The 10,091-nt window shown below is 25.2% G+C and overlaps 5 protein-coding genes across 5 annotated transcripts; 3 read left to right on the top strand and 2 right to left on the bottom strand.

Annotated features, from left to right (window-relative positions):
- Positions 1–14: 14 nt before the first annotated feature.
- On the top strand, positions 15–1,549 carry LOC129809037 (cytochrome c oxidase subunit 1-like; the record flags this gene model as incomplete). The annotated part of the gene is given in 2 exon segments (XM_055858894.1): positions 15–695; positions 697–1,549. Coding segments are annotated over 2 exon segments (702 nt in total), but the record flags the coding sequence as incomplete, so codon positions are not given.
- Positions 1,550–1,571: 22 nt separating this feature from the next.
- LOC129809034 (cytochrome c oxidase subunit 2-like) lies at positions 1,572–2,304 on the top strand. Its single transcript, XM_055858891.1, is given in 1 exon segment — positions 1,572–2,304. A coding segment is annotated over 1 exon segment (711 nt). The 3' UTR covers positions 2,283–2,304.
- A 975-nt stretch (positions 2,305–3,279) lies between these two features.
- Positions 3,280–4,072, top strand: LOC129809033 (cytochrome c oxidase subunit 3-like). The gene is given in 1 exon segment (XM_055858890.1): positions 3,280–4,072. A coding segment is annotated over 1 exon segment (777 nt). The 3' UTR covers positions 4,057–4,072.
- An 867-nt stretch (positions 4,073–4,939) lies between these two features.
- Positions 4,940–6,689, bottom strand: LOC129809032 (NADH-ubiquinone oxidoreductase chain 5-like; the record flags this gene model as incomplete). The annotated part of the gene is given in 1 exon segment (XM_055858889.1): positions 4,940–6,689. A coding segment is annotated over 1 exon segment (1,704 nt), but the record flags the coding sequence as incomplete, so codon positions are not given.
- Positions 4,940–9,492, bottom strand: LOC129809036 (NADH-ubiquinone oxidoreductase chain 4-like). The gene is given in 2 exon segments (XM_055858893.1): positions 4,940–7,942; positions 9,370–9,492. Coding segments are annotated over 2 exon segments (1,266 nt in total). The 3' UTR covers positions 4,940–6,799.
- Positions 9,493–10,091: the final 599 nt, after the last annotated feature.

Genomic DNA, 10,091 nt, shown 5'->3' with positions numbered 1-10,091 from the left:
CTTCAGCCATTTAATCGCGACAATGATTATTTTCTACAAACCATAAAGATATTGGAACCTTATATTTTATTTTTGGAGCCTGAGCAGGGATAGTAGGTACATCCTTAAGAATCTTAATTCGAGCAGAACTCGGCCATCCTGGAGCTTTAATTGGCGATGATCAAATTTATAATGTAATTGTAACAGCTCATGCATTTGTAATAATTTTTTTTATAGTTATGCCTATTATAATTGGGGGATTTGGTAACTGACTTGTCCCTCTAATATTAGGTGCCCCTGACATAGCTTTTCCTCGAATAAATAATATAAGTTTTTGACTATTACCCCCTTCATTAACTCTATTATTAACAAGAAGAATAGTTGAAACTGGGGCAGGAACAGGATGAACTGTTTATCCCCCTCTTTCAAGAAATATTGCTCATGGGGGAGCCTCTGTTGATTTAGCAATTTTCTCTTTACATTTAGCTGGTATTTCATCAATTTTAGGAGCAGTAAATTTTATTACAACTATTATTAATATACGAGCCACAGGGATTACTCTAGATCGAATGCCATTATTTGCTTGATCTGTAGTAATTACAGCTGTTCTCCTTCTTCTCTCTCTTCCCGTTCTTGCGGGGGCTATTACTATACTTCTAACTGATCGAAATCTCAATACTTCATTCTTTGATCCTGCAGGAGGAGGAGATCCAATTTTTATATCAACATTTATTTTGATTTTTTGGACATCCAGAAGTTTATATTTTAATTCTACCAGGATTTGGAATAATTTCTCATATTATTAGAAATGAAAGTGGAAAAAAGGAAACCTTTGGTACTTTAGGAATAATTTATGCAATACTAGCTATTGGATTATTAGGATTCATTGTTTGAGCCCATCATATATTTACTGTTGGAATAGATGTTGATACACGAGCATATTTCACCTCTGCTACTATAATTATTGCAGTTCCTACTGGAATCAAAATTTTTAGTTGATTAGCAACTATTCATGGATATCAATTAACCTATTCTCCATCATTATTATGAACTCTTGGGTTTATTTTTTTATTTACAGTAGGAGGACTAACAGGAGTTATTCTTGCTAATTCCTCTGTAGACATTATTCTTCATGATACTTATTATGTTGTAGCCCATTTTCACTATGTTTTATCTATAGGAGCTGTATTTGCAATTATAGGAGGATTTGTCCATTGATACCCTTTATTTTCTGGATTAACATTAAACTCATACCTTCTAAAAATTCAATTCTCTATTATATTTTTAGGAGTTAATTTAACTTTCTTCCCTCAACATTTTTTAGGTCTAGCTGGAATACCTCGTCGATACTCTGATTATCCAGATGCTTATACTGCATGAAATGTGGTATCTACTATTGGATCTTCAATTTCTCTTGTAGGAATTTTATTTTTTATTTATATTATTTGAAATAGTATAACATCTTATAACCAAATTATTTTCCCTATTCAATTAAACTCTTCTATTGAATGATATCAAAATATTCCTCCAGCTGAACATTCTTATGCTGAACTTCCTCTTTTATATAACTTCTAATATGGCAGACTAGTGCAATGAATTTAAGCTTCATATATAAAGATTATTCTTTTATTAGAATAATGGCAACATGATCAAATCTTAACTTACAAGATAGTGCTTCTCCTCTAATAGAACAATTAATCTTTTTTCATGATCATACATTATTAATCTTAATTATAATTACTGTTCTAATTAGTTATTTAATATTTATATTATTTTTTAATCATTATACTAATCGATTTTTACTCTCAGGACAAATAATTGAAATTATCTGAACAATTATACCAGCTATTGTACTTTTATTTATTGCCTTTCCTTCTTTACGACTTTTATACTTACTTGATGAAATTAATAATCCCTCAATTACATTAAAATCTATTGGACATCAATGATACTGAAGCTACGAATATTCAGATTTTACAAACTTAGAATTTGATTCTTATATAATTCCAATAAATGAAATATCTTCTAATAATTTTCGTCTATTAGATGTTGATAATCGAATTGTTTTACCATTAAAATCTCAAATTCGAATTATTATTTCAGCAACTGATGTTCTTCATTCATGAACAATCCCAGCTCTAGGAGTAAAGGTTGATGCCTCACCAGGACGATTAAATCAAACTAACTTTTATATATATCGCCCTGGTCTTTATTATGGCCAATGTTCAGAAATTTGTGGAGCTAACCATAGATTTATACCTATTGTAATTGAATCAACAACATCAAAAAATTTTATTCAATGAATTAAAAATAATATTTAAAAATCATTAGATAACTTAAAGCAAGTAATGGTCTCTTAAACCACAATATAGTAAATTAGCAATTACTTCTAATGATTTTTTTAAAAAATTAGTTAAACCCATAACATTAGCTTGTCAAACTAAAATTATCTATAAAGATATTTTTTAATTCCACAAATAGCACCTCTTATATGACTAAGATTATTCTTATTTTTTCTTGTAATTTATCTATTTTTTAATATTATTAACTATTTTTCATTTCTTCCTTCAAGAAAAAAATCAGAATCTTTATCTAAACTAAATAAGTCTTCTATAAATTGAAAATGATAAGAAATTTATTTTCTGTTTTTGATCCATCTACAACTATTATAAATTTCTCATTAAACTGAATTAGTACGATTTTAGGAGTTTTATTTATTCCTATTACTTTTTGATTTATTCCTTCTCGATTTCATATTTTATGAAATAAAATCACTTTAACTCTAAATAATGAATTTAATACCTTATTAGGAGAAAATAAACATCAAGGAAGAACATTCTTATTTATCTCATTATTCTCTATTATTTTATTCAATAATTTCTTAGGATTATTCCCTTACATTTTTACATCTACAAGTCACTTAACTTTAACTTTAACATTAGCCCTTCCTCTCTGATTAAGTTTTATATTATTTGGATGAATTAATCACATACAACATATATTTGCTCATCTTGTCCCTCAAGGAACTCCTTCAGTTCTTATGCCGTTTATAGTAGTTATTGAATCAATCAGAAATATTATTCGCCCAGGTACATTAGCAGTTCGATTAATAGCAAATATAATTGCAGGACATTTATTGATAACTTTATTAGGAAACACAGGCCCTTCTATATCCTATTATTTAATTTCACTATTACTAATTACACAAATTGCTCTTCTAGTCCTTGAATCCGCTGTAGCAATAATTCAATCTTATGTTTTCGCAGTTTTAAGTACATTATACTCTAGAGAAGTGATTTAATGTCAACACACTCAAATCATCCCTACCATCTTGTAGATTATAGCCCTTGACCTTTAACAGGGGCTATTGGAGCAATAACGTTAGTTTCAGGATTAGTTATATGATTCCATCAATATAATATAACATTACTATTCCTAGGAATTATTATTACTTTAATAACTATATATCAATGATGACGAGATATCTCCCGTGAAGGAACATTTCAAGGTCTTCATTCTATACCTGTTACTTTTGGATTACGTTGAGGAATAATTTTATTTATTATTTCTGAAGTATTTTTTTTCATTTCATTTTTTTGAGCATTTTTTCATAGAAGATTATCCCCTAATATTGAATTAGGAGCAGAATGGCCTCCAACAGGAATTTATCCTTTTAACCCATTCCAAATTCCACTATTAAATACAGCTATTCTCTTAGCTTCAGGGGTTACTGTTACATGAGCTCATCATAGCTTAATTGAAAAAAATCATTCCCAAGCTTCTCAAGGTCTTTTTTTTACTATTATTTTAGGAATTTACTTTACAATTCTTCAAGCCTATGAATATATTGAGGCATCATTTACTATCGCCGATAATGTTTATGGATCAACCTTTTTTGTAGCTACAGGGTTTCACGGACTCCATGTCTTAATTGGAACCACTTTTTTAATTATTTGTTTAATTCGACATCTACAAAATCACTACTCCTCGTCTCATCATTTTGGATTTGAAGCTGCAGCCTGATATTGACATTTTGTTGATATTGTTTGATTATTTTTATATGTATCTATTTATTGATGAGGTAATTAATTTATTTATATAATATAATAAGTATAATTGACTTCCAATCAAATAGTCTAAATAAATTTAGTATAAATAATTTTCTCTTTATTAATAATTACTTCTATTGTCTTTTTAATTAGTTTTGTTGTAATAGGCTTAGCCTCTATTCTTTCTAAAAAAACAATTATTGATCGAGAAAAGAATTCTCCATTTGAATGTGGATTTGACCCAAAAGTTAACTCTCGACTTCCCTTTTCTCTTCAATTTTACTTAATTGGAATTATTTTTTTAATTTTTGATATTGAAATTGCCTTGCTTCTCCCTATAATTTTATCTTTTAAAATTTCTAACATTTCTATTTGAATATGAACAAGAATTATTTTCTTATTAATTTTAATTATTGGCTTATTTCATGAATGATATCAAGGAGCCTTAAATTGAACTGTTTAATTAGGGGTATAGTTAATTATAACATTTAATTTGCATTTAAAAAGTATTGAATCCAATTGCCCTTAATATAAGAAGCAATTATGCAGTTAGTTTCGACCTAAAAGATTGATTTATTTAAATCCTTATATAACCCAATCCAATTAATAAATAACAATTATTAATTATTAATTGAAACCAAAAAGAGGTATATCACTGTTAATGATATCATTGAATAAGATTCCAATTAAAAGAAAAGAAATGGTGTTCAAGAAAAAGCTGCTAACTTTTTACTTTAATGGTTAAACTCCATTTATTTCTTTATTTATATAGTTTAAAATAAAACATTATATTTTCATTATAAAAATAAACATTTGTTTTATAAATTACTAAATTTAATTATTAAAATATTCAAAGATTTATAAATCACCTTAATAGCTTCAATATTATGCTCTTATTTAAGCTATCTGAATAATATACTAATTAATAATTAATAAAATAAAAAATAATACTAAAAATCAAATAAATATTAATAATAAATAAATTTTTAAATAATTATTTTGTATTTTTTCAATTATAGAGGAATTTATAACTGCTAATTTATATAGATTTTGGCCACCAAAATATTCTCTCCATCCTTGATCTAAATTTTTGATTAAGTAATACCCTAATTTTAATGGATAAAAAATTATACCTAATGTTGATAATGTTGGTATAAACCATATAGACCCTAAAAACCATCTTATTTTGAAGTAAATAAAAGCCTTATTAAAAAAAAATAAACTAACATTAGAAATTAAATATCCTAAAAGACCTCCTAAAATACAAATCTCTAATGTTAATATTTTCAAAGAAGATGGAAGACAAATCATATAAGGGGTGGGAAATATTACTCATATTAATATGCTTCCCCCAATAACAGCTATTACCAATAATCCTGTTATTCTTTTTAATATAACCCAGCTTCTATCATTTATTGGATGATAAGAAAAAATATTTATTATTCCAGTTAATGCATAAAACACTAAACGAAATGAATATATAACAGTTAATCCTGTAGATACCACAAATAATATAAAAACTCTTAAATTAAATACATTACTATAAACAATTTCTAAAATTAAATCCTTAGAATAAAATCCTGCTAAAAAAGGTATTCCACATAAAGCTAAATTAGCTACTCTTATACATATCACAGTTATAGGCATTAAACCTCTTAAACACCCTATAAATCGAATATCTTGATTATTAATTATATTATGAATAATTGCTCCTGCACATATAAATAGTAAAGCCTTAAATAAGGCATGTGTTAATAAATGAAAAAAAGCTAATTTTATATAACCAAATGATAAAATTCTTATTATTAACCCTAATTGTCTTAAAGTTGATAATGCAATAATTTTTTTTAAATCAAATTCATAATTTGCCCCTAACCCCGCTATAAATATTGTTAAACCAGAGATTAATAACAAAATTTTTCTTACAGATAAACTTAATAATAAATTTCTAAAACGAATTAATAAATATACCCCAGCAGTTACTAAAGTTGATGAATGAACTAAAGCTGATACCGGAGTCGGGGCTGCTATAGCCGCAGGTAACCAGGAAGAAAAAGGAATTTGAGCTCTTTTTGTTATTGCTGCTAATATAATTAAACCCCCAATAATAAATATTTCTATATCTTTATTTATTATATCTAAATAATAAATATAATTTCATCTTCCATAATTTAATATTCAAGCAATTGCTAATAAAAAAGCTACGTCACCTAAACGATTCGATAACGCAGTTAATATACCTGCATTATACGATTTTACATTTTGAAAATAAATAACTAAACAATATGAAACTAACCCAAGCCCATCTCACCCTAGTAAAATAGAAACTAAATTAGGTCTAATAATTAATAATATTATTGAACAAACAAATATTAATACTAAAATAATAAATCGATTAATATTTTTATCCTCTCCTATATAATCCTTTCTATAAAAAATTACTAATCTAGAGATTAACAAAACAAAAGATATAAATATTAATCTTATTCAATCTAAAATTAATGTTATAACAATATTTAATCTTCCCAAATTAATAATTTCTCATTCAATAAAATAAGAATAATCATAATTCAATAATATTAAAGAATAGTAAAATAATGTTAATCTTACTGTAAATAATAATAAAAAACTAATTGAACAAATTGAAATAAATTTTATGATTTAAAATACATCTGTATATCTCTGATACCACAAATCAGAATTTTTTTTAAACTATTTAAATATATTAAAAAAAAATAATCTACTTTAAAAATTAATAAATTTAAAGGTAATCAATGTAAAAATAATAACAAATATTCACGAACTACTCTAACAGATATTCCATAATAAATTATAAATTTACCATGCTGACTATATGCATATAAATATAAAGTATATGCAGCCCCTAAAAAAGAAATAAAAAATAATCTTAATATTCTTACTCAAGATCATATAACAATTCTGTTTAATAATCTAATTTCTCTTAATAAATTTAATGATGGCGGAGCTGCTATATTTATTGATCTTATTAAAAATCATCATAAAGTAAGTCTTGGTATTAAAGTCAATAACCCTCGATTAATTAATAATCTTCGTCTACCGGATCGTTCATAAACAATATTTGCTAAACAAAATATCCCTGAAGAACATAAACCATGAGCAATTATTAACCCATAAGCCCCAGCATATCCTCAATACGTTATTGTCAAAATTCCCCCGATTACAATCCCCATATGAACAACAGAAGAATACGCAATTAAAGATTTTATATCAGTCTGACATAAACATAAAAAACATACCAATCTACCCCCGACTAATCTAATTCTTATTAATAAAAAATTTAATTGTACGCTTAAATATTGAATAATCATAAATATTCGAATTAATCCATAACCCCCTAATTTTAATAATACCCCAGCTAAAATTATAGATCCTGCAATTGGAGCTTCAACATGAGCTTTTGGTAATCATAAATGTACTAAAAATATAGGTATTTTAACTAAAAAAGCTAAAATTAATCTTAAATAAATATAAACATTAAATATATCTCTAATATTATAAAAAAAATAATCTAATGAATTAAAATTTATATATAAGTAAAAAATACTCAATAATAAAGGTAAAGAAGCCAATAATGTATAAAATAATAAATAAATCCCAGCCTGCAGTCGCTCTGGCTGATACCCTCACCCTAAAACTAAAAATAAAGTTGGAATTAAAGACCCTTCAAAAAATAAATAAAATATAAAAATATTTATTGTTGAAAAAGTTAATAATAATAATAATAATAAAATTATTAATATAAATATAAATAATTTTTCTTGTTTATTTAATAAATAAACTTTTTCTCTTGCTATTATTATTAACCCTGTAATTCAAATTCTTAATAAAATTAATCCGTAAGATAAAAAATCCACTCCAAAATAATAACTTAACTTTATTCAATGAAATCTTTTTATTCTATCTAATATAAATAAAAAAAATCTAAAAAATAATAAATATTGTACCAGTCAATATAATTTTTTATTTAAACATAAAGGTATTAAAAATAATATAAATAATAATAATTTTAACATTATAAAATATTAATTGATTGAAAATAATCATTTCCATGTGAACGAACTAATAAAACTAATATAGATAAACCTAAAACTCCCTCACAAACACAAAAAGTTAAAAAAACTATACTGAAATAGCCCTCATAATCTAAAACTCTTAAATATATTAATAAATAAATAAATAATCTTAAAACAATAAATTCTAAACTTAATAATATTGACAATAAATGTTTTTGATTAGAAACAAAAACTATTATCCCACAAATAAATAAGATTCAAGGTAATAATCAATAATATATATTCATTAGTTTTAATAGTTTAAAAAAAACATTGGTCTTGTAAATCAAAATTAAAATAATTTTTTTAAAACTTCAGAAAAAAGAAACCTCTTTTCATTAATCTCCAAAATTAATATTTTACATAAACTATTTTCTGATATATTAAGTTTATCATTTTCTTTAATAAGTATCCTAACAACAATTATTTTTATATTTATAAATCATCCATTAGCTATAGGATTGATATTACTTATTCAAACTACTTTAATTGCCTGCATTATTGGATTAATAATAAAAACATTCTGATTTTCTTATATTCTATTTTTAACATTTCTAGGAGGAATATTAATTCTATTTATTTATGTTACTTCCTTAGCTTCAAATGAAATATTCTCTTTTTCCTCTAAAATTTTAATTATTATTAGATCCATTTTAAGAATAATAATAATTATAATAATAATTATAGATAAATCAATCATTATATTTTTTATTAATAATACAGAAATAAGTGAATTTTTTAACTTAAAATTTTTATTTAAAGAAAATTATTTAAATTTAAATAAATTATATAATTTTCCCATAAATCTGATTATATTAATAATAGTTTTATATTTATTATTAACTCTTATTATTATTGTAAAAATTACAAATTTTAATTCAGGACCTTTACGTGCTAATATTTAAACAAATGAATAAACCACTACGATCCCACCATCCCTTATTTAAAATTATAAACAATGCGCTAGTAGACTTACCTGCTCCTATTAATATTTCTGCCTGATGAAACTTTGGCTCATTACTTGGATTATGTTTAATTATTCAAATTTTAACTGGACTATTCCTAGCTATACATTATACAGCAAATATTGAAATAGCCTTTAACAGAGTTAATCACATCTGTCGAGATGTTAATTATGGTTGATTATTACGAACCTTACATGCAAACGGTGCTTCATTTTTTTTTATTTGTATCTATGCTCACATTGGACGAGGGCTGTATTATAACTCTTATTTATATATCCCTACTTGATCAATTGGAATATTAATTTTATTTGTCGTAATAGGAACTGCTTTTATAGGATATGTTTTACCTTGAGGACAAATATCTTTCTGAGGAGCAACAGTTATTACAAATCTTTTATCCGCCATCCCTTATCTAGGAACAATATTAGTTCAATGAATCTGAGGAGGATTTGCTGTAGATAATGCAACTTTAACACGATTTTTTACATTCCACTTTTTATTCCCATTTATTATTGCTGCTATAACTATAATTCATTTATTATTCCTCCATCAAACAGGTTCTAATAACCCCTTAGGATTAAATAGAGATTCAGATAAAATCCCCTTTCATCCTTATTTCTCTTTTAAGGATTTAATTGGATTTATTGTTATAATTATAATATTAAGAATTCTAACAATCACAGCCCCTTATTTTCTTGGAGATCCAGATAATTTTATTCCAGCAAATCCTCTTGTAACCCCTCCTCATATTCAACCAGAATGATACTTCCTATTTGCTTATGCAATTTTACGTTCAATTCCTAATAAATTAGGAGGAGTAATTGCCCTTGTTATATCAATTGCTATCCTTTTCCTTATACCTTTACTCCATACAAATCAATCACAAGGACTTCAATTTTACCCATTAAATCAAATCCTATTCTGATATATAGTAATTACTATTATTCTATTAACATGAATCGGAGCTCGTCCTGTTGAAACTCCTTATATTTTAACAGGACAAA

This window comes from Phlebotomus papatasi, unplaced genomic scaffold (assembly GCF_024763615.1).
Source record: "Phlebotomus papatasi isolate M1 unplaced genomic scaffold, Ppap_2.1 HiC_scaffold_250, whole genome shotgun sequence".
NCBI lineage: Eukaryota > Metazoa > Arthropoda > Insecta > Diptera > Psychodidae > Phlebotomus > Phlebotomus papatasi.
The sequence above is the reverse complement of the archived record's forward strand: the minus strand, read 5'-3'. Positions and strand labels throughout refer to the sequence as shown.